This window comes from Lissotriton helveticus, chromosome 2_1 (assembly GCF_964261635.1).
Source record: "Lissotriton helveticus chromosome 2_1, aLisHel1.1, whole genome shotgun sequence".
NCBI lineage: Eukaryota > Metazoa > Chordata > Amphibia > Caudata > Salamandridae > Lissotriton > Lissotriton helveticus.
Window position 1 is genome coordinate 995,921,148 of NC_136059.1, and position 26,268 is coordinate 995,947,415.

The 26,268-nt window shown below is 41.7% G+C and overlaps 1 protein-coding gene across 1 annotated transcript in view; it reads right to left on the bottom strand.

The window, feature by feature from the left end:
* Positions 1–26,268, bottom strand: part of CEMIP2 (cell migration inducing hyaluronidase 2) — a 360,647-nt gene that overhangs the window by 159,076 nt on the left and 175,303 nt on the right. The window contains exons 7-10 of the mRNA XM_078675757.1: positions 8,577–8,746; positions 6,419–6,628; positions 5,546–5,751; positions 77–146 (exon numbers count right to left, since the gene is read on the bottom strand). Of these exons, the coding sequence (XP_078531883.1) occupies positions 77–146; positions 5,546–5,751; positions 6,419–6,628; positions 8,577–8,746 (656 nt within the window). The remainder of the gene's footprint in view (positions 1–76; positions 147–5,545; positions 5,752–6,418; positions 6,629–8,576; positions 8,747–26,268) is intronic.

A 26,268-nucleotide genomic window follows, 5' to 3' on the forward strand; every position in this document is an offset into this window, starting at 1 on the left:
TGACTACTAATCCGGAAACTTCAGAAGACGACTCACAGTAAAATTCACCCCAGCAAAACAGTAAAGAGCCTCTCACCTGAGAACCTGCAGCTGCATTATTAATGAGGTGATTGTTGGGGTTGGCGATCCAAAATGTTGAAACTGCCCTAAAACAAAAACATGATAGGTTACTATCTTGCATGGAATCTTCTCTTACTGAAAGGAAGGCTAAATATCGGTCAACATCGTAATACAAGACGTACTAGTACAACCAGTCACAAAATGGCCGGTCTGTGGAAAGTGTACCTCTGCATAATTTTGTCATTTATTACTGCTATTCCTGTGCCACCAATCTTCCGGAATTTGAGATAAGGTAGAAAAGTTAATCTCTTTAGGCACTACGTCAGATGAATCATGAAAGACACAACACGTCCATATCCACTCAGAGCTAGAAATGTCATGAAGAATATATCTTCATTTACAGTAAAGTAAAAATGGCCAGTTAAAACTTAGAAAACCATGAGATGCTATACAATTCTGTGTTTAAGTCCAAACATCATTATCGTAAAGATAAAAAATACTTCTATCTCGGGATCCTAGGGTCAATGTTATTCCAATAGGCAAGCTGTCAAATCAATTTGAGTGGCTCAGGGTCCCGATAGGGTGCCCATCGATGTTTACAAGATGGCCCCCGAGGTTTGGGGACCAATGTTGGTAAAAGTCTTCAATTCAGCTGTCTGTCAAGTGATTCCCCCTACGTGGGAGGAATCAATTATTATTCCTATATTCAAGAAAGGCGATCGGGGAGATGTGAAAAACTACCTTCCCATTTCCCTATTGGATTCCTCAGTGAAAATTAGGAGTTGGGTACTTTTGGTTAGATTGGAAGAATGGGCAAAATCCAATGGTATCCTGGCAAATTGCCAGTATGGTTTTAGAAAAGGCAGTGGGACGATGGAGTAGGGTTTAAATCTCGAACTTTTGATCGGGAAATATACCCAGGCCAAGAAGGGCTCCATCTATCTCTGCTTTGCAGATTTGTGCAGTGCGTTCGATATGGTGGACCACGCGATCCTCTGGGCAAAATTGATTGAGATGGGGGCCCCTGAGGGCATTGTCTTCTTTTTGGCCAGACTCTATGAGAAATTAAGTGCCTGCGTCCGGTATGGTTCTAATGGGGAGTGCACCACCAAATTTAAGATCGGGAGGGGTATAAGGCAGGGGTGCGTCCTTGCCCCCGTGCTTTTTACACTTCATTAATGAAGTTGACTCCGTTCTACAGACAGTAGCGGCAGACGCTCCGAGAGTTAATGATTTCAACGTCCCTGTATTACTCTATGCGGACGATGCCGTGCTACTGTCTAGGACCCCGATAGGCCTCCAACGACTGATGGATGGGTTTTCACACTTCATTAAGTTTAGAAAACTTGTGACCAATAAATCTCAAACCTATATTATGTAGTGTGGGCCGGGGTTGAACAAGCCCAATTCTTATTATATTGAAGGACAAAGGGTCCAAAAAGTTGACAATTTTTGCTATCTTGGTATTACATTCTCCAAGAATGGCAGTTGGGCCACTGAGTTTAAGAACGTTAGGGCTAAGATGATGAGGAGTGCCAATGGGGTGTTTACTTTTGCTACCAAATTAGGGGACAAATGGATAAGAGACATGCTCAAGATCTTTCAGTCTAGATGTCTCTCCGTTGCCCTCTATGGGGCAGGGGTTTGGGGACTGACATCGGTTGGGAGCCTTCAGGCGGAGGAAAATTTCTTTCTAAAAAGACTTCTGTGTCTGCCTAAATCTGCCTCTAATGAATTAGTCCACAGAGAACTTGGAATCCAACATTTAAAAGATCTGATTCTCCTGAGACCACTACTGTTATGGCGTTCCATCTGGCTGAAGGAAGAGACATCCTTAAATAGAGCCATTATTAATGACAGTCTCATGGTAGATAATCACTTAAAGATCCCATGGATTAAATATATTACCAACAGTTTTGAGGAGTTTTACGGCCTTAATATTAACAGCGATAGATATGGGGCCTCAGATATTTCAAAGTCTGATATGAAGAATATCTTTTTGAATTGTAAATCTGAGAAACGGTCGTGTAATGAAGGCAACTCCTCCACCTGTGTGTTATACAGCAGTATGACCGAAATAGCTGGCTACCAACGATATTTGACCGAAGTTACCAGAGTTTCTCATCAGTTTGTGTTAACAAGATTAAGGATGGGGACTGTGCATAATCTGGTTGCCTTCCCTTCCCTGAATAAGCACCCTAATGGTCCTTGCCCGTGTGACAATACTTCTGCACAAAGCACAATGCACTTTCTTTTGTTATGTCAACTGTATGGGAACTTCCGTAAAGCTTTTTTAAAACCTATTTTTGTCAAATTTGGTGTTAGAACAGTTCATGAGTCTATGAAATTGCTTTTTAACTTGCATCATCCTGATGTTTGCTTTTTTACTGCTACTTTTCTGCTTAAAGCGATTAATGTCAGGAAAAGTATGTGTTTTTAAATATTTATTCTCTCCCTGCCTGTATATTATGTTTCCTTTGAACCTTTGGCTGTCTACCTGTAAATATATCTGTATTGTAATTGTAACTGTAATTTTATCCATTATTTGTGTGCTTTTATGGACATGTTTTCTTGTTCCGAATAAAGCCTTATGAAATGAAATGAGTAGCTAAGTCTATGGCTCAGAGCTAGAAGACTGTTTCAAAGACCATCTAAGGATTGTTAAAGGAGAGAGTCAATTGGAGAAGACGTGCCTAAGAGCAAGAAACAATAGCGTCTGGGAAACATCCACTACAACGCAGTCATTACAACGACCTACCTTTACAACGCAACTGTTACAACGCAACTGCCTGTACATCGCATGCCATTACAATGCATGCCATTACAATGCATTCCATTACAACGCATGTCACTACAACGCATGCCATTACAAAGCATACCATTACAACGCATGCCATTATAACGCATTATGAGGTAAGTAATAGAGATTTATTTAGTATTAGGGTGGGTATGGGTTTTGGGGTACATGGGAATAGTAATTTTTACCCCTACACTATCCAGCACTTTCCCTACTGTTGCACTCACTGGAGTGGGAATAGTAATTTTTACCCCTACACTATCCAAAACTTACCCTACTGTTGCAGTCACTGGAGTGGGAATATTCATTTTTACCCCTACACTACCCAACACGTTCCCTACTGTTGCACTCACTGGAGTGGGAATAGTAATTTTTACCCCTACTCTATCCAACACTTAGTAATTTTTACCCCTACACTATCCAACACTTACCCTACTGCTGCACTCACTGGAGTGAAACTAGTCATTTTTACTGTTGCCCTAAAAGTATTTTGCGTTGTAATGGTATGCATTGTAATGGTAGTTTTAAAAAATGCGTTGTAATGCCATGCATTGTAAAATCATGCAATGTAATGATAGTTGTGATGTAAAGACTGTGTTGTAAAAGCATGTGTTGTAATTGCATGCGTTGTAACGTCATATATTCTAGTGGGCCTGAGATTCTGTAGCTATCATTTTCAGTAAAAAAAATTGCAAAACCCGTCAACTGAATTAGCCACCACCCAAACCCTGTATTGAAGTTTAAGAGTGCCTAGGGCCGTTCTCCAGTGTCTCCAGTTAGCGAGGCTACCAGCAATCTGGATGTGTGTATCCAGTGGGCCACAAATCTGGGTCGAAGCAAGTCAATAGCTCAACGGTTTCCTCACTTACAAAGGAGGGCAAGATGCTGGAGTGATTCTAACAACCACAAAGATGTGATTCTGGAGTACCACAGATAAGGGGCTGATTTCCCAAAACAAACCAGGTACAGTAGAGATTTTCAGTTGTCAATCATAAATGGGTTAGAGGTAACGCACAAGAGTCTCTGACTTCAACAGTTGGCACAGGAGACTGGAATTCAGTGTAAAGTGCCAACCGTATCTTTAAACACCAATATCTCCAGCGCAGTAACAACTAGAGTCCTAATTCTAACAGCTCCAAAGCAGTGTATCTAGAACAATCAACACCACACGATCCAAAAACAGGGGCTGAATACGAAAGTCTGTGTCAACCTGCGGGCTGGATGTGGACAGATACAGGTGCTACAGTGGTATGGGACAGGTCAGAGATGGTGCAGGTTCACCACTTTAAAGTTTACAAATGCATGTCAGTGACCTCTCAAACTCAGGTAGCAGTTCGGTTCTTTGAATCATTCTTTATGCCTGGGCTGCACGTTTCTCATGGATACTTGCAGAAGACAGTAAAAAGCAGGCCCTGTCCCTGGTAAGGTGTCTTTCTCTGTTAGTAGTGGCATGGTCTTCTCTTAACGTCCATGTAAACATTGTTTGGCCTCAATTTACTGACCTCTGAGGGCACTGGCGCAAAGCCACTATGGCCAAAATGCCATCTTTATTTAAAACTTATTGTATCACCCCAACTAGAAGAGGATTTTCACCCCTTAGATATTCTTCCTGAAAGGGTGGATGTCAGGCTAAACAGAACGGCTCAGGCCAGCTTGTATATCTGAGCTAGATGGGCAGGCTGAATTTCAACATAAAGAAAATATAAGTGCTTTAAGAGAGATTCTTGCATATGTTCACCTGATTGCTACAGTTTGCAGCAAGTACAAAGGAACAAATGGCTTGTAGGCGGTCACATTAACCGTGAATGAAGATGACCTGCAAAGAAACCGCCATCTTGTACAGACTCACACATAGTGTCTCCAGTGGCTACCAGTCATCCTGCTCATAGCTTCCTAGTCCTACACAACTTAAACTGATATGTAACTCAACACACCACACTTGTTTTAGAGAAGATAAGAGCGCCAGTTTTAGGCAAAAGGTCAAATTTTAAAGGCAGCCGACTAGTAGGTAGCCTACTTCCCAGCTGTACCACTGAACTAAGGGTCAGTTGCCAGTAACTGAGAGCCTAGTTTCCTTGACCTTTTGCCGGGTATACTTTGGAAGGCGCCCCTAACTGGTTGATACAAAATTCTACCACCAAATGCAAAAAGTCCTGGCACACCAGCAGTGCACTTGCAGACTGTCCGGTCCACTGGGCGCAAAAAATAAGACTGTCCAGAAAAGAACGGCAAGGCGACAGAGGTTTTCCAAGCAATGCTTAACTTTTCGTGCTTTTACAGTGATGCTAAGAAAACAAACCATTCAAAGTTTAACAAGACAGCAATGATTTTGCCTTGAAGCAGAACATAGTGTGTAAAAAGTCTATTGCAAAATATTGACTGTTTATAATATTGATTACATTTCAGGTGCAAAACTTGCAATACGATTAGCATGCCTAAATAGATTTCTTGTCCATAGGCTCAAGAATTTTTCAAATGTGAATTTCTTTTGTTCCACACATATTATGATGGCCTAATAAATAGAAATTAGAAAAACTGCACACCAAAAACTGTGATAAATGGGTCCTTTGTGCATGCAGGAAGCTTGTGTTTTTACTCTAAATACAGTGTAGGAAATCGTGCTTTATCCTCACAGTCATCACACCTGGCACGGGCTGGCTTAGGTTTGAACGCTTGCCAGATACTCACATGCAGTCTGTGGCTGGCACCGGAATATAATTTCCATACACCTTGTCTCTCATGGCAATGCACATGCTGCTATTTCGGTCTGTGGGCAGAAGAGTGCCTGGTTTGGTTACAAGTCCAAGGTTGTGGAACAGAGTATTCCTCTGTTCGATGCCATCCTCCATAAAGAAACAATGGCCCAGTGTGTCATAGCCAATGGTATCTTGAATCTGCAGGAAACATTTAATATGTTATAATAAACAGACATCCACTTTTAAAGCCCCAACCACTTTCAAAGTCCCTATCAAAGAAGCATGCACATGCACTTCAAAGTAAAGTTAAACGCTTCGGTCAGAGACTGCCAGTCAAGTGTGAATTCATCCATTTTCTTGCTTAATGGTGAGAATCTTCGGCCTACAACTCATGCACACACCTGTGTACTAACACAATTTGTTATTCTACATTGAACAATAACACTCTAGCACTCCATTTACCCCTTTGTATATGTTATGTACACATCAAGTTGTATGTGCCACATACAACACTTACACATTTCCAGTCAGTGGAATAAAATAATCAGCGAATATGATTTCTGTATGAATACAAGCTAAAATAACTTATTTCCATGCCTAAATTTACAATGCACACTCCAGCTGAGGAATACTTTACAAACATTGGTCATCCAGTAAAATTTGATCAGGATTAATCACTTCAATGTATCCAACAAAGAGCCTTATGTGCAAACAGTCAAATGTGTGTGAGTTGCAGCAGCACCACAAACATTCCCCAAACCAACATGGCAGCAGCTTCCGTGCGCGTGAAGCACCAGAACCCCAGCTGACTCATCTGCAAGGAGGTGTGCATCTATGTGCTGGGCATTTCACCGAGGGAACTTACCAGCAACCCGTTTGTCGCATGAACAGTGACGCATCTGGAGAAGCTGTGGTGAATTGCGAGCCCCTTCACGTATGTTCTCGAACTGTACCCGCCCTTCTCATCGACATCACCACAGAGGTGGAAATGAACCGGATAGCGACCCAGGACCTGCTGGCCCATGTTCTTGAGCTCCACGTTGGAGAGATGGGCGGATGTAAAATTCTTTAACATCTGTGAAGTATTGCAATGATGATTAATGAAATGAGTAATGACACAGTCATAATTCAACTTTATGAAGTTTACGAACAAACTGCATAGGACATCACATGAAACTTCACAACCCACAATAAGTACAACTGAGCCTTCCCCGGGCGTGTGCTTTCGGTATGTCTTCTATGACACCATAAACCATTCTTCTCTGTTATCCACTCTTTTGATCTTGGGTATCTCCAGCTGCCTACTTCTGAATTTTCTGCTCTACATGTGTTTCTTCTTTATTTTCTGCTTATCTGATTTGTAAGTCATTGGCAGCTTTGTTAGCCTTTCGAAAGCTGGGCCTGCAGTTCACATGTCAAAACGCCTTTTAATAGCCTTGCTACTGTGAGATACCAGTGTTAACTGAGGCTTTCACAGAAAATCCATAAGGTCCCACACCCCAAACAATGGTTCCCAGGCTACCATCAATGTGGGCCCTGTTCTTGGGACCAGATGTTGGCTGGGGACAAAACACAACTTTGGTTCTTTTTTTAAAAATAAAAACATTTTTCAAGAAAACAATTCCTTCGTTCATGGCAAGATTTACTGAATGAACTTCAACACATAAGGGCTAAGAATTCAGAAAAAATCTTAAGCTAGATGAAAGGCAGAGAAGCACGGGCACTGTTCAATGCCCCAATGTTCAACACATGTTCCCTTCCAGTCATTAACTGAATGGGATTAACTGGGCAGGGTCCCACTTAGCATTTTGATCAGGTTGCACAATACTTGAGCACTGAGAAGCATTGCTACTAAACACCTCGGAGGGTCAGTTTAAAACCGCACTGCGATTTTATCTGTTAACTTCTTCTTATTTCACACATTTTGACTTCCCTTCTAGGGCGGAGGATGCTTTACTGGCTTCTCGGTCTTGACACCCTAGTTTTCAATGCAATTTCACCCAAATTCTTATTCTACGTTTTCAGAGCTGTGTGTGTGTCTGTCTGTCTTGCCTGCAACCGGTCACATCGGTGCAGCAAATGGGTACAAGTCCCGTGCTAAATGTGCGTAGTAATACTCCAACTCTTATGTACAGAAGAAAGAAGCAACACTGTTGAGTTACATTTATTGATGTGTTTCGCTATTACGGCTTTTTCAAAACAAACTTGCTATCAGTTGCCACTTTAGCTCAGCTGGTCGCACCACGTGACCATACAAATAGACAAAAGTGCAAATCGTTCAAAAATTGTCAGAGCAACAATTATTCTTTTCATCATAAATGGACATATATTCGAATTTCGTCTGTTAATGTGATGTACATGATAAATATCTACAATATATGCCTTTGTTAATAAATATATATATATATATATATATATATATATAGGTATATATATATATATATATATATATATATATAGATAGATAGATAGATATATAGATATAAAAAATATATCAATATTTTTTGCCTGCTTTTGTTGCCAAAAAAGTAGCAATTTCAAAGCTTATACTTGATAGGAAGAATGTCGTAACCATCGTTTTTTCCAGCCAATGGTAACCTAGACTCTGCCTCTATTCCTTCCTACAGCTAATTAGTCTTTTGTCTAAACACAGAATGTCCTTCTTAATGCAGCAAAACGGGTCTTCACTGGAAACCTTCCAGCTGAGCAACCCAATTAAATAAACATTGCTTTATTTTTTACTGAAAACAACCAACCACATCACAGTTGACTCATTCTTTTCAAAAAGTATTTTCCTGCTCGGAAATAAGCAACAAAACGACACAAACGACATCAAAATAAGAATATAGTATAAATCAAGCATAGTAATGTGCAACATGTACTGTAGTCCATTGATCCGCCTTTGTGTTCTGCTGATATTGACAAATCACTCTCCCTGTGGCTTCAGGGTGCATTTGACACTACAACCGCGAAACTCTGCTTTTAGAGTTCTTAATAATGGGTAAAATAGAATTTGCTCAAACCTTAATATGTCCACCAAATGTGTCATAATTGAAAAACTGGCACTGATTGTTGCCGTAGCAGGATGTTTCGGTCTCTCCTTGGATAAGGATGTTCCTTGTGAGATCTCCGACTTCAGCTCTCATGTCCACCCCATCAGTGATATCTCCCATGTGAAGGAATTGAGGCTTTTCTATATGGGATCAAGATGAGATTCATTTAGGCATCATTATAGCACTAAAAACCGTGTTAGTTCAACCATCATTTGGCATAAGGACATAACATTTAACATGGATTTCTTTCTCACAGACACTAGGCAACAATGTACCACAAACGTGGCATACGTTTTTTGTCCCAAAGCGACAAGATTGTACAGGGTTCATCGAAGTTTACGCCTGCAAAGCAAATCTATGTAACCTACTTTTGGCTTCAGAATATTTGCAAAACATATTCAGGTCCCCACCAGACTTATTCCTGCATCCTGTATCTAAGGCCATCTGCACGTCAAACATGAGGACCCATACACCGAGGGTATGCTACTTTTAGGCCAAAGTAATGTAATTCAGCAAAGAACAATCCATATAAATTTTTTTACTTTTTTTATGCAACTATCTTGATCGACACATCTAAAAAATTTCAAATGTGTTGAGCGTTTTTACAAATGTTGGTATAGTTAGTTAAAAAGTAGTAAGAGAGGAAGGTTTCCCTTTAGTATCGTTTAGCAAAAAGGTCAGTCACACTGCACTTGTCCACTCACATATATCATACTTCACAGCTCAATAACAAATCATAAAGCACTTACAAAGAAAAATGACAATATTATCCAAATGTATCGCACTGTTTATTTATCAAAAAAACAATTACCCCTATAACACAAGTTCATTAAAATGGTACACATTAAAAATATTCTTTTTTAAAAACACTACATATAGAAGAAATCTTATCATACATTGACAGGAGAAATTCAGACAGTTAACTTAGTCTTGCTGATGTTAATTCAGATTAACTTGGTACAACAGAGGGCATGAGTTTTAATTCTTTGTCGCCAAAACACTATTGACCCTTCCAAATTTAACAGAAAACAGAGCGTCGACGCGTTTCAGTGGTGTTTAGTTGATAAGACCACCTTCATCAGGACAAATTTAATAAATATTTCCTTGTAACTGATGTCACCCGTCCTATCGCACATATGTGAGAGTCCTCCTCGGTATTATTAAAAAGGGGTGTTGTGATGTCACAGTGAAAATTGTGTCTGTTAAAGGGGGGCCAAGATATGGTTTGGAGTTGCCCTGAGTTAAGAGACTTTTTGGAGGAGGTCATGCATTGTCTCGCAGAAGTCACAGAGAGGAAGATGACCCGTACTCCTATAGCCTACTTGCTGGGTGGCTTTCCGCAACCCAATAAACATAAAATAACAAATAAATTAATAGACTTAGCTTTGGTCCTCGCTAAGAAGGAGATTACCCTGAAATGGAAAGAATCTGCAAGTCCGCAGGTATATAGGTGGCGAGAGGTTATGATTCAATGGGCATCGTACAAAGGCATGGTATTATTCTAGAAAGCCCGAAAGGGACACACTGTAACTGATGACACCTGGGCTTGGGATGAGTTGGTGGAATACCTGGAATATTTGAATGCGGAGTCTCCTGAGAACTCCATACTTTCAGAGCAAGGACAAGAAGACGACCCAGTGTGTCCATGTTCCTTGACAAAGACTACTCAATACTGTTCTGTACTATTGTGGTGAACACTGTTTACGGATATGCTGAAATATATTGCTGTATTGCTGTTTTGCTATCATTACGTGGTGGAGGGGGCGAAGGACGGCGGGGATAGTTTTCATTTGTATTTCAGTTTGCAGGAAGCATTTGGTGACCGAGAGCCGATAGTGCTGATATCTATCGTACACCGTTGCTCTTGAACGTTTGGACTGCATGTTCAATTATTTAATTGAAGAGGAATTAACTTACTGATGTGTGTACGATGTAAACAACTTTGGGATTGTCATATCACTGATCACAAGAGCCATGAATGAATAAAATATTGGTTAAAAAATGGTTGTCCTCAAACCCTGCATAAACCCAGCCCCCCTGCACCTATGTTGTACACCATGGATAGTAGAGATATTCCAGAATACCTCCCTTGCTTGTAATGCTCTTTCTGCCTCTTCCTTCATCAGCTGCAAGAAACAGCCACCCAACATAATATATGTCTAGGCGTCATCCCTCGTTTTACCCTAGGTTGCAGCACAGAAGTAACAGACTATGCGAACCCCTGGACTAGTAGATCCTATACAGCCTAATTTTGGTATTTTAGAAACAAATATAACACTATTAACTCTTGGAAGAGGAATCCAAGAGAGCAGTCTGAATGTGAGCGTCTCTCACGAGATAAAAAAAAACATGGACTAAGAGAAGGAGCACAGAGGGAAACACAAGAACTAGGACGCCCTCCACTCATTAAGTCACAACAATAATGATGTCCTAGTGCTCAAGGCAGAAACAATATTGTCAAGAAATCTGTGGCATCACAAGTTGCACCAAAATTACAACATACCTCCCCTCTTGCAATGAATTTGGGGTAGGGGATGCCTCAGTCTGCTGCCACTATTAAAATAGCCCAACTCTGATAGACTTAACAAACATTTACAAAGCCCACATTCACCTAGTGTAACATAGAAAAAAGGTGAGAAAGCGAGATGGCACCTCATGGCCCTGTTATCATCATTGGTACCATCAAGCTATAACGGAAACGTGTCCTAAACCCAAAGAAAAGATCGTGCGTGATGCAGTGAACAAAAATGATATGTGACTCAACGTACAACATTTAACACATAACACATATTCTATTCTGCAAGTAGGACTAGTTCCTTTAATTTTGTTCCTATTTGTTGCATACAAAACATATATAGAATTAAAAAAGGAGGTTGTGAATACTACCAATCGATTCACAACCTACTCACAGCCGACGTGTTTCATTGCCTTGGTTTGTATCAGGCAATTTCCTCAGGGCATATACCTTTCAATGCCACTGCAAAGGACACTGGGCTTTGCGCACTGTAGCAAGACATAAACAATAAACAGAATCGAGGTTATCCCACTTTGATGCCTTAGTCAAGTCAAAAGTGCTTATATGCGTCGCATACACCATCATGCTGACTGATGGGAACATAGGGGCTTGGGACATTACATGCTGGTACCTCTGCAAACCTTGGTAGTGAAAACCTGTAAATGATAAGAGAGCACATACATAACTCTAGAGCTTGCCACTTAGGATTCCATATATACATCATATTAGGTAGAGGGATATAACACAATTATTGTCTTTATTAGAACACAATGGCAAGGACATATTTCCCACTATCTTAGTTATGGCCTTAGATGAATAAAAGTGCCTTATGAAATTGTAGGCATTGATACCATATTGGTATCAACAAAAAAGCCCCCTAAATCAACAATCTATATCCATATTTTGAGTAGAATATGTGAATAAGTGGTCTGGACACTAAAGTTCTAAAAATTACAAACCGGATTTGCTGGTTGTATCTAATTAAGGTGCCGCATTGCAACACGCAATTTGGAAGACACTAAATAGAATGAGGCAACAACATAGGCTAGACTTGCACGGCCCACTTAGTACTTTCCAGCTCGCCACATATTGAATGACATGATAAGATGACAGCAGAATAGCTGAGTTATAGGTTAGGGTGTTACACAATTAATGATGTTTCACGGAGGTGTGGACATCAATACAATAAACAAGGTCGCAATTGATATGCACTTTTTAGATACAAGTGATGGGCTGAGATTGTCATTTACAATAAAGTTATGATAGCGAGATCCCGTGAGGATTTGTCGCTCTACACATACGAATCTCTGTTTACAATGTGTTTAAGACCAAGCCAAGATGGCGGCCATGTACGCGAGATGTACGCAGCCAATCAGATGCTGTGCAAAACGGCGCGTCACACGCTATAGGTACCGGCAGGGAAGAGCCTCGGTGTTCCAGGGCTGATTGAGCGCCGGACTTCTCCTTACTACCGGTAACTTTTTTAATGGGATAGGAAGGAGCCTACGAGCATAAATGACGAAAACCACAGGTATAAGACGATGTTTTTAATATTTCCTGGTTGATTGTTAACCACTTGGCTGCTAAGGTACTCCCTCTTCTTCCCATTGACTTTCCATTGAAATCAATGGAAAGTCCATGACGAGTTACCCTTGTCATTAGCGCTGAAGGGGTTAATGCAGTAACAAGAACGGAAGGAGACTCAACAAAGCTTACCATTGGGAGCTGTGATCCTGTTCAAATTCCTCTCGGCTGGTATGAGAGGCTAGGATTATTGAAGGGTAAATATTAACACTTTGCAGCATGATGGTGTATGCGAACCATATAAGCACTTTTGACTTGACTAAGGCATCAAAGTGGGATAACCTCGATTCTGTTTATTGTTTATGTCTTGCTACAGTGCGCAAAGCCCAGTGTCCTTTGCAGTGGCATTGAAAGGTATATGCCCTGAGGAAATTGCCTGATACAAACCAATTATACAAGAAAAAGGGACCAGCAAGGGACTTTATTCTGTTATTGTTTATCAGCGTGCTAGGGCTCTGTTATGAAAAATCTGAGTACCTATTGTTCTTAGTCAGTAGCTGTACTGAATCAATACCTTCAGGCAATAAGTCACATAGGATCTTACTGAATAAATACAATGTTACCACACTAACAAAGTAAATAATGCGAAAACCAGGATTTTATGTTGTCTGAAGATTATTATTTTTTCTTATCAAGACAAAAAATATATTTTTATACAAAAGAAGAAAACCAATTCTTACACAATAGGGTGCATACAAAGGATGTTATCATCAAATATACAAGGTACAGATTATTTCGTCCTTTAGTATATCTGAGAGAGTCCAGACTGCTAAACACAAGATAACACTATGATTTCAACTAAAACAGAAGAAAATCAAAAATGGTATGATGAATTACATGCAGGCTTGGACTAAATAGTCGACGTTTCGGTCTTTTAGGAATTGTTCATAAGACCATCATCAGGACAAGGAATTTCTACATACGGCAGATGACCCTTTTGACCGAGATAGAGAAGGTTCTTTTTTCTCTACGCAAAAAGAGCTAACCGCAATTCCAATTATTTTGACGGTGTGAGACACAGAAATTAATTCTTTTGTATCCGGATTACTTGTGTTCAAAACTGTAGTTATTTCAGTTATTCGCCCAACCCTGGGGCAACCATTCGTTTTAAGCAAAAGTTGGAAAAGCGGCAAAGTCGCTGCTTGGAACCGATATTGCTGTCTGGTCCGCCGAGCGTATGAGGGAGATTGTTGCCTTCTAACTTGTTTGCTAAATTTGCAAGCCGGAACAGAAACTGTGTTGTGGTCCGACGTCGGCAAGAGCGACTTTGCCGCTTTTCCAACTTTTGCTTAAAACGAATGGTTGCCCCAGGGTTGGGCGAATAACTGAAATAACTACAGTTTTGAACACAAGTAATCCGGATACAAAAGAATTAATTTCTGTGTCTCACACCGTCAAAATAATTGGAATTGCGGTTAGCTCTTTTTGCGTAGAGAAAAAAGAACCTTCTCTATCTCGGTCAAAAGGGTCATCTACCGTATGTAGAAATTCCTTGTCCTGATGATGGTCTTATGAACAATTCCTAAAAGACCGAAACGTCGACTATTTAGTCCAAGCCTGCATGTAATTCATCATACCATTTTTGATTTTCTTCTGTTTTAGTTGAAATCATAGTGTTATCTTGTGTTTAGCAGTCTGGACTCTCTCAGATATACTAAAGGACGAAATAATCTGTACCTTGTATATTTGATGATAACATCCTTTGTATGCACCCTATTGTGTAAGAATTGGTTTTCTTCTTTTGCATAAAAATATATTTTTTGTCTTGATAAGAAAAAATAATAATCTTCAGACAACATAAAATCCTGGTTTTCGCATTATTTACTTTGTTAGTGTGGTAACATTGTATTTATTCAGTAAGATCCTATGTGACTTATTGCCTGAAGGTATTGATTCAGTACAGCTACTGACTAAGAACAATAGGTACTCAGATTTTTCATAACAGAGCCCTAGCACGCTGATAAACAATAACAGAATAAAGTCCCTTGCTGGTCCCTTTTTCTTGTATAACAAGTATTGCCCGAGCCCGCAAGGGTTGATTGGGTTGCTCACCTTAACATTTTGATACAAACCAAGGCAATGAAACATGTCGGCTGTGAGTAGGTTGTGAATCGATTGGTAGTATTCACAACCTCCTTTTGTAATTCTATATATGTTTTGTATGCAACAAATAGGAACAAAATTAAAGGAACTAGTCCTAGTTGCAGAATAGAATATGTGTTATGTGTTAAATGTTGTACGTTGAGTCACATATAATTTATGTTCACTGCATCACGCACAATCTTTTCTTTGGGTTTAGGGCACGTTTCCGTTATAGCTTGATGGTACCAATGATGATAACAGGGCCATCCTGGTGAGTACCAGCCAGGGGTCCCATTGGTGTTGCGCCCGTGAGGTGCCATCTCGCTTTCTCACCTTTTTTCTATGTTACACTAGGTGAATGTGGGCTTTGTAAATGTTTGTTAAGTCTATCAGAGTTGGGCTATTTTAATAGTGGCAGCAGACTGAGGCATCCCCTACCCCAAATTCATTGCAAGAGGGGAGGTATGTTGTAATTTTGGTGCAACTTGTGATGCCGCAGATTTCTTGACAATATTGTTTCTGCCTTGAGCACTAGGACATCATTATTGTTGTGATAAAAAAAAACACACAATCACATTAAAAATCAGTACCATCTACAGAAGCCAAACATAGGGCTCAGCGTCACCTATAATGGTTGCGCAGAAGCAGTATTCCAAACATCAAAGGTAAAGCAATGGATATTAACAACAGAAAGGTGAATCTATAGTATTATTTCATAAATTGTCAACTACTTGAGTAGCACTGCAATGTGAGAGACTTTCTATAGATGCTTTGCTCATTCCCTCTGTCTGCATCTCGGACAACTGACTTCATGCTTGCTATTGCAACACGTTAAAAAGCCTCATGCACAAAGCATCCTAGGAGATTAGCGGTGTCTTACTCTTGTCTTAAGTATATCTTTGCCATTAATTTACAGGCCCGATTCACTATGCATCTTCTATGATGTGTTGTTTATTATTCCAAGTGTAGGTGTAACCTTCTTCGTTCTTATCAATTACCAAAGTAAAACATGTCAACTCATGGGGATAAAACTTTGTGAATCTGGTATCTGAATAAGCATGACTCCATTTTGAAAATGTATGATCATGTTATAAACCGAGTTACCCAACGAGGCAACGAGAAACTAAGTACTCCTCTCCAGTAAATGATGAAGGATTGCACAACATGCATCTCTCTTGTCATAGGCTAAGGCAATGCTGGGTAAGTTACCCGGTACGCCGCATGATGGATCGGATATAAGAGTTCAGATTGAAGGCAGTGAACAGAAATCTAGGGAACATAAGAGACAGACGAGGAACCTAATTACAAGTAAGGAGAAAAAGGTTCACACCATGATCTAAAGCAGTTCAGAGTCTAAAATCCAATAAAAGTTTAACCAGATGACACATTGCAGAGAAGGCGAATGACGTATCCAACAGAAGCGATGGCAGAAGCCAAGCATAACAGTTAGGTCATGAGAGCGAGCTGTAGGAAGCACTGGCCACTGGTGCTCAGAGAATGCAAAAGTACACAGGCTCGCTTCATCCATCTCATTGTTCTTCCTTAAACAGGAGCAGACACATGTTACAGGTATGCCCTATCAGAGAACAGCATAAGCATTAAATACAGAAAGACTTCGCAACAGACACATAAGAATGCCTCACACACCGCTGACTCCACAATTGTTATGAAAAACATTATCCTAGAAAATAATGAGTTGCCTTAAAAGTGCAACCAATAAGGATAACTTGGATGTCCTTAGAAAGTGAATACTTCCTTATTTATCCTTAATTCTAAGATTTAAACCAGCGAAAATGGAATTCGGAGACAAAAGAATGTATAAAGATATAGGGAATGTTTCTTCAAGCATATTACAGGTGTCTGTTTACTAATCATTTATATCTGTCAAGCCACTGAAAATATAGGCCCCAAAGCAAATATAGCTCAAAAACTTACATTTGTCTACTAAGATTTATAGCTATATTTAGAGTAACATTATTTTATTTTGGAACAAAGTACTAAAATCAATTAAGTGTTATTTGAATACATACAACGCTTTAGCAGCAACTTGGCTCATAACTATGGGATTTTCTGGTTGCTGGCCAGGGTGATTCATTGCAATAAAAACATGCTTTCACAAGGCTAAATTCATGAGAATAAATAAAAAGTGTGTGCCTGTTGAGCTTGTCAGGATCAGATCAGCGCTCCAGTGAAACAGAAAAAAAAACACTGACAAAGCCAACAGGTCTGGCTTTGGCCACCAGCCTTATGGATTTGTTAAGACTGGTTTTCTTTGGCTATGTTTTTTTGCAAAACGTTACTGTTGTTGGAGCTGCCAAGTCGTTGCCAATATACATAATAGACATTGGCTAAATGCAAAAATAAAAAAAAAATATAAAAGATTTTTTGAAAAGCACACACTGCTATAATAGCCCCAAGCACCAAAAGGAACTATTTTATTTGTGGCTGTGCTTCTGGTGAAAATGAAGAATGAAGTCACTCACAGTGGCGTTAGCCTATAGCTGAAGTGGGCTGAAACATTACACCACGCTGTAGTGAGTGTAGCGTCCAAACCAAGCCTGGATACTTGTAAATGATCACTCTACACACCGAGCTTGATATTACACATCTTTATTCAGTAGCATGTTACAGTGAACTGAACATTCTATATCATGAATTCTATGACCCACACCCTTATGTCACTGATCTACGGAATCCATCAGGAACCAAGAGGGACTCGTTATCTCGAATTCACAAGACATGACATCTCCCCCTTAAAGCACCAATAACAGATATATACATTATAACACTTTAATAAGTCGTTTTGATGCTCAAATCAATCGTCCAGATCTGGTCACGTGAGACTGAGCAGAACCACAGAAGGGTCCATGACTGGCATTGGTGACAAAGACATCTGTATGGTCATTGGGCTCTGTGGACTCTCAGGTGGATAAGTCTCACTCCCCATATCTGGGATTGACAATGGTCGGGAAGGTGCTTGAAATGCAAAGAATCTGGCGTAATGGACTTTCCAGGACAATGAGCTGTCACCATGTGTCCTTTACTGGTCAAGACCTTCAGTGGGTCAGCATCAAAAGGAACATCAGACTTGTGTTTCAGTTTCTGCCTTACGATCACTTGGTCTCCTCTGTTGAACACAGTGTTCCATGCACAGCGGTGTCTGTCCGCATAGGTTGTCTGTGACGTTTGTGAGAAGAGACAGCACTGTAAAGTTCATCAATATCAATAGATGTCTCATTGGTCCATTGAGGCACTTTGGTGCCTATGGCTCTCCCAAACATTAAGGTGTTTGGGCTTACACCTATGGTAGAATGTGGAGTTTAACTGTAGGCACGAAACGTAGAATGAATAACTGATTTAAGTTCAGGCATTTCCAGTGATAGCGCATTGAACAGTCTTCATGAGGGTACTCATAAATCTGCCAGAAACCGGTCCTCGGAAGCTTGTTTCCGGTCCAGGGAAGGCATGGCTTGGCAGTTCGGGCTGGACTGTTCCCATGAGGCACAGGGTCAGACTGATTTGCACATAGCCATGTCTGAACTGGGGTGGCAGAGTGGGCTAAAGAACAGTGATGGATCATACCCAGATCTTTTGACTGGGTGTGAGTGTTTGATTGGTTCAGATGCTCCGTCCATCACCACCCCCTTTTGTACTACTCATAAATCTCTCAACCACGCCATCCGTATGTGTCCAGAGAGGTGTGCTTTTCTGATGCTCAACATTTAAATGAGTGAGAAAGTCTTTAAATTCCGGACTATTGAAAGGCGGGTCACTGTCAGATCTCAAAATTGAAGGAACATCCCAAGTTGTAAAAACACTTCTTAGTCTTTCAATGACACTTTTGTGAGTTGTTCACAATATATCTTCCACCAGAGGATAACGGGAATATTCATCAACAATTACTAGTAGATGATGTCTGTTGTCCAGGGGTCCAAAGAAAACAATGGCAATCTTCTCCCAGGAATGTTTTGAGAGATCAGACAACTTCAATGGATGTGGGGTTGTCTTAGATGACAAACAGTTGATTAAATGGCAGGCCTTTAACTCTTAGCTAGTTGGGGAATCACACTTGATCCTGTAAAGTTATTTGCTTAGCTACAACCCCACGGTGTCCCTCATGGGCCAGTTCAATGGCTTGTTGTCTCAGACTTTCAGGTATGACAATTCTTGACCCTTGTAAGATGATGCCTTCTGGAGTAACTGAAAGTTGCTCTTGCACATTTTTGAATTTCTGGTATGTAAGGTCATCATGATGAGGTTGAGTATGTGTCCGCCACGATTGGTGTGTAATAATATCTTTTGAGTATTAGCAAATCCTTGTCAGCACTCGTGACAGCAAGGACTTATTCTACAGATATCGTAGCAGGTGTAATGGATTTCACAGTGAAATTAACAAAGTAATCAGACGCTTTGGAAGTAGTGCCATGACATTGTATTGGCACATGTGAGAAGTAGTCAGCAGGGTTTTGATCTTTTCCTGAATTATGTACAATCGTATAATCTTACTCCTGCAATTGCAACCAGCACCTCTCAATGTGAGGGGGGTATCTTGGCTTTAGGACTGCCAAAATGGTGAGCAATGCTTGGGGGTCAATGACAACTGTGAAATGTTTTCCATACAGGAACACATGAAAATGTTCACATGCCCACACTACAGCAAGGCTTTCTTTCTCAGGTTGTGAATAAGCACGTTCTGTCATTGACAACTTTGGTTTGCACAAGCCACAATGTGACTCGGGCAATTGGAATGTCCACGTTCTTGGGCAAGGATGGCACCTAACCCTACTGGGTTCGCATCAAAAACAACCTACATCTTTAATTTCAGATCAAAGTCTGCCACTTCAGTTACATTCTCAATTGCATGCTTGTTTTTCTTGAAACTTTATTCACATTCACTTGAACATTTCAAGGGGACATTTTGTTTGGCAAAATCACATATATACTGGGAGCAGTAACAGGCCATACCAAGGAAGGATCTCAGCATAATTACATCCTGTGGGGGAAATGTAGATGACAAGGCTTGTACTTTGTTTGGATATGGAGTCATTCCCACATCAAAAAAGACATGGCCAGAGAACTTGAGTTTAGTTTGAGGTAACTCACAGTTTGCCAGATTTAAAGTGAAACCTGTGTCAGCAATACTTCAGCACACTTGTGTCAGAGCTTTATCATGTTCCTTTTGTGTGGCCCCAAAAACTAGTATGTCATCAATGTAATTGAAAGCATTTATGACTGGCTGTGGTATGCAACGAATGACATCCTGTTAGACTTGGCCCTTTTGGCAGGTTCACCCCGAAACTTTTTGCATTCTCCTAGTCTGTTTCTGTAACCTGGTGTTGGTGATTTTAGGCCTCTGCGCACTTTAGCACTGTGGCCCAGTGTAAATTGTGTGCGCTCTCTGAGTGCGTGTGGTGAGATTGGCCTGCCCTCCCATAGGAATGCATGGGGGATATGTGTGTCCATGGTAAATCCTGATATGAGAGGAGTGCAGGGGCAAGTTTAGTATGTGCAAACTCATGGGAATAAATGCTGCGCAATGGTGTGCGCAGATTTATTGTGACTAGTGGAGAAGTGCCACTTTTAGAAGTTGGCATTTCTGTGTGCAGTGTGTCTTCCTGCCTGATGTGAATTGCATGTCTGGCTTGTGAGTGACAGGTGCTGGATGATGTGGGTGGCTCCAGGAGCCAGGATGGGTCTGCCCGGTGGTGAATAGGGAGATCTGCATGTAGATAGGAGGGAGGAGTTGCACCTGGGACCTGAATAGGGCTGTGCCTTCCCTCCACAATGCCGGCTCCACTTTCTGTGGTGCGTCTGATGTCCCTGGACTGTCTTGTGAAAGGGAGAGAGGAGCTGAGCAAAACAAAGTGCTCCTGAACCAGTTGTATCTGGTTCTCCCCTTTCCCTACAGTTGTAGACAAAGGAAAATGCTGTATAAAAGCAGGGTCTGTGACCCCATGATGTTGTTCTCCTTTGGATCCTGACAGAGGGGGGCTTGCTGCTAGTGGGGCCCAGGAGGGACCGCCATGGGGGCTGCCTCCTTGCTGGAGGGCCCTCTGTGCTGGCCCCTGGGCCCTACATTGTCCCCTGATACCTCCAGGACTTCTGGGACCTTTTTCTCTTTCTTTTGGCTTTGCCAAGGCTTGAGGCAGCCGTGCAGCGCCTGGGGAGTGCTTTATTCTGATTTCCCCAGAGAAGGAGCGAGCAGGATTGGCAGCGCGACGCTGCCGGGATGGAGAGAGGGGGAATCCCCAGCTTAGGGATTCCCCCGTGATGCGAGCCTTGTGGGTGCCCACCCCGCTTATTTTGGTGTTTGGAGCGGGTGCCCACCCCCCTTGTGGCCACTTACTTATATTTTAGATGCGCGGGTGCAAATCCCGCGACTTTGCCGTTCTTGGAGCGAGCAAGTGCCCACCCAGCTATATTGTTTCTATGTGGAGAGGGAGCCTACCCTTCATCGTGCCCGGATTTGCCGCCACTGCCCAGCCAGGCAAGTCGGCCTGGGACGTGGGTGGGACCGCGGCAGGACCGGAAGCTGTGCTGCGTCAGAGCAGGGCTCCCGTGAGCCGATGGGAGCCCGGTGTGTAAAGCGCGGCGGGGAGGAAGTGAGCCCACCCCGCCTCCCGAAGCATGAGAGAGGAGCTCCGGGTCCCAGGAGGGCGCATTTAAGGGTCAGGGCAGAAGAGCACTTGCCGTCACGGCGAGGTCAATACATGCTGAAACCTCAGTCAAGCTGCTTGCTAATCCCTCTGTGAGGAGGAAAGTCCAACATGTGACCAAGACGGGGACGTACATACTTTCCCTTCAGGTAATGAGGTTTGGATTATCCTATAGGGGATTCTTGGCAGAACACACACACCCTAGGCATCTAGGTCAGGGTAAGCTATATCTCTATATATCGTTTTATATGCTGGCATAAAGACATTGTTTTAGCAAGATGGCAAAACTATTTATTTTGCTCACTGTCCTTATACTGCTAATTACTCTTATCTGCTTCTGTCTATTGATCATTGCAGCATATATATTCTTTACAAGAATTACAATGGTTCAGTAAATATTGAAAACACCCCTCTATGTATTCTCTGTATATTTCTCCGGGAGAGAGCATGAGTGACTAAGCAAAATGGTTCTAGATCTGATTCCTCAGGGAGTCAGGGTTGTCATGTTCTGTGGCCATTCGCTATCTCTCTAGGTTTAGGAGTGCTTATGGTGGCACTGTGAGCTAGCGGGTCTATACGACAACATATCCTGAGGCGTGCTCGGAATCAGTCTGGAACCATCCCAAATGTTTATGTTGCCCAATAAATATGCAGCTCCTACTGGAAAGTGGAAACTACATGACACTGGATGTCGCCTTATTTGCTAAGCGTATATCAATGCAGATGCGCACAGCTTATCCACTGTCCTTTTCTGCCACTACAACTACAGGTGATACCCTTGGGGTCAGACCAGTGAATAAGCAAATGATGTCCAGCTTTAATATAGTATCAAGTTCTTTCTCGACAGCCTCTTGTAAATGGACTATAATTCGCCAATGTCGTTGAGCAACAGGACGAATGTCCTCATTTATGTGAAGTTGCACTTTAAGCCTTCCTAATCCATGAAACAAAGACAGAAACTGATCGACTATGTCATGAATTTCAATGACATTGTAGTTCACATATCAACAGCAGTTTTGAAAATGAGTAAACATGTGCTTGATGAATTGCCTGGCAAGACATAATTTTGTGCTTATGCTTTCGTATTCTTATGCTTCATAGTGGCTATGAATGAACCTTGACTTTGCAGTGATTTCTAAGCACCCTAAGAATACACTTTGGTTTTCGAAGGAGTTAAACGGGACAGGGGAGAAAGTTCATTGTACTTCTGCACTGGCATAATGTTTATTGACGCTCCACGGTCTATGTTAAAAGGTATGGAGCACCAATTTACTTTCAGTGTGATCATGGGACAGTGAAATTAATTTTACTCTTTCACTTGTCGGCCTAGTTTTGACCAGCATTCTTGCATGCAAGAAGCTATCCCAACATGTCCGGCAGTCAACACTGACATAACCCACATCTTCCTCGCTGTCGCTCAACAATGACAAACTTTTAGACGGAGAATTTGACAACAATCAACATTGTTCAATTTCTACTTGCCTCAACTGATGTTGCCACTTGGCCTTGTGGGCATACATAGAACATCACGTCTGAAACTTCCTGACATCCATTTTGTTTTCTCGACGTGAGGCACCTGATCTTGCTTCCATTTTGTTTTCTTGACATGAATGACTTGATCTTTCCCTCACTTTGTAGACTGTTACAAATTGGTTTTCTTTCCTGCAGCCTTTGCACAACTGTCCAATGGCGGGACATCTACCCTCACATGGACAGGAAAAGCCACATTGAAAACACAACTTCGTTTTTTTGGGGGGACATTACTTTATGGCCTTCTGCCTTGTGTTTCGATTTACTTTTCACACTAAGCGCCAATTCATTTGGGGCGTTCTATCCTCCATGTGAGCTGCCTGTCTGTCAGCTCTCTTCTCGGCTCTGGCAGCCATGAGTACTCGCTCCAAGCTGAGTGTCTCTTTCAGCATTTGTTACCTCAAGGAATCGGAGAAGGAACAATCTATTACTCTGAGACGCATAACCTCTTTGTCGTTAGACTCATTAAACATGCAATACTTTATGAGCGAAGCAAGTCCTTCTCCAAACTCCTCCATCGTTTCACCAGCTCTCTTTCATAGATGACCTTCAGCATTGGATTGAGCGTGGAGTTTAACACTTCTTTGATTTGACAGTACGTCACTTCATCACTTCGCTGTATTTTCTTCGTATCACTTGATTTACATAGTCACCTACCTAATTCTTTGGATATTTGATCATCTTCTTGTCATTTGCTTCTTCCAGAGCATCAATGAAATCATCAAAGGTTTTAACCCAGACAGTCCTTCCATTGGCAATATTTTACTTTTTGGCTGTATCAAAGGGAGGCGGTGGTTGTAAGAAAACAGCGGCATTGTAACAAGTTATGGCCCTTGCTGACAAGAGCATATGTTTTTCACATGGACATGAACCATTCATACCAACAGTAAGTCCTTGCGACATGCTGACTTCAGGATTGTTATGGTCAATCTGAACTTGTGTGACTTCCTTTTGCGTTGCCATTGGAGCCGTTCAATTTCCGAAAGACTTTCAAGTTGTGCGGGACAGATCCGACAACTCCTGTACTGTCCGTTCTGGGGATTACCGCCTCTGTATTCACAACCCCCAGGGCCAAAGTCTGTGGTATGATGACTCTTTACTCAAGTTCTGGTAAGCATGAATGTATTCTCTTTATGTTTGGTTGTCACCGCTTCTAAAATGTCTTCTTTTATTGTTTCTTTGTGTTTATCTACTTCTGCTAACAGTGTTCTCTTGCATCCGGCTGTCGAAGCTCGCTGCACTTTCCGTACCTGATTGTCACTGCCTTCCGCGTCTCTTGATGTTAGAAATGTCTGTTTTTAGCTCTTTCTTGCACTTGGCTACCTTAGCCTCTAGCGATATTCTGTACCGGGCTGTCGCTGCCTTTAGCATTAGGGTACCATTTGAATGGCAATTTGGTGTCGGGTTTTGGCACAGTACCTCTTGTCTCGACTTGATCAGCACATTTCCAGCCAACAACAAACACTTTCCGTAAATCCTTCACTTTCTTCACAGGCCTGTCACTGGCTGGAGTGTCGCTTTGACTCCACATACGGCAACCCTTGATTTTCACTTCGACTGGGACTCACATGGCACGCAAGAGTAGTTCGCTGGACCACAATAAACTCTCCAGGAAAGCCCTCTTGGTTCACTGAGTTTATTTAATCCCCTATCTCGTCACCAGTTGTAGCGTCCTACCCACACTAGGTACTTGTACATGATCATGCCACACAGGGAGCTTGGTATTACTCGCTTTTATTCATCAGCATTTTACCATGAACTAAACATTCTATATAATGAATTCTATGACCCATACCCATGCACTTACGTCACTGTTCTAATGAGTCTGTCAGAAACCAAAAGGTTCCTCTCATCTCTAACTCACAAGACACTACAGTGAGCAGAAGAAAAATGTCCCTGTAAGTAAGTACATGACATATATGTAAGATTAAAACGTCTGGGCCAACGCCAGATGTAAAAACACGGATTCGAAGACACAAGTAGAAGGAACGAAGGACAGCAGTACCATATTATCCATTAAACTGAATGAGACTTTTTAATGGTGTGTTTGTCTTTTCTGTCTGTCCTGCTCAAACTTGCTGTACTCAGAACTTAATGGCAGCCGTGTATAGAAATGCTAAACTTAGCGAGGCTTCAGGCCAAGTCAGATCAAAATAAGCTGTTTTCACACCAATTAGCAGAGGGGGAAGAAGGAAAGAGAAAATGAACCTCGGTAGAATCCAGCACAAGAGGTTCGCTGGAGTAAAACAATTCATACTGTTGTCAAAACTATGAATGTAGGAACTCAAACCAAAAAGCAATCTGGGGAAATGTTCCAGATCCAAGGCCCAGACTCTAACAAGGACGCTGGAAATACTGCCAGCAATATCCCCTCCATCACGCCGCCAGTTAATATCCAAACCTCTAACCTCTATACTACTAATAGAGACAACATATGCCTGATTCTCTTTGGAATCATTACCTTCTGCTCTTGTGCCATTGTCAGTTGAGCTTGGCCTCCACTGCAAGCCATTATTGCAATCAGCTCCCCTGCCTCTCTGGAGAATATGAACATTCAAGGTTAGAGAAATGGTTGAAGGGCAAGTGTTGATCCGCTCTTGCACTGCCTCACCCAAGTCGCCAGAAACATCAGATGTTTTTACACACACGAAGGTTCTGGTTGAATGGCAGTTGGCACTAAGATACTGCCAACTACCTTCCCTGGCTCCCGGGGGACACTGCAGACATGCATCCAAATGTAAGAGTTCACTCCATGCTGGCAGTGACGGTGGTAAAGCCATTGAATGTATGGCACCTGCACTCTATGGGTATGTTGTGAGCTGGGAGCATGACTAGTCATGGAAGGAGGCGGAGTGAAGGCTAGAGAGAATGGGGGAGAAAGGCAGGCCATCAAGAATATGTTGAACGATTTAGAGAGCGGAAGGTCTTACTGAGGGATGTGAGAAAATGTGTCCTATTGCAAGGCATTCTTTTTTTTAAAAATGCATTAAGGGAAAGATGGAAGGAAGTAAAGCACGAGTTAGCAGTGGGTGGCTAAGGAAGGGCATTTTGAGTCTGGTTGCCCAATGACATATCTGACACTGCATAGCTGATCAATCTCAGTGTTCCAAGTGACATTACAGACAAATGGAGCTTCACGTATTGTCTACAATGCCAAATGCAACACCCTGGTGAAAAATAAACATGGTCAATAAACATTGTCAAAGCCAATTGGTCTCACCTTTAAAAAGTGATTGAGCCATTTATTGGTTTGAGCCAATGCACGTTTCCTTTAACATTGGCAAAATGAAAAAGA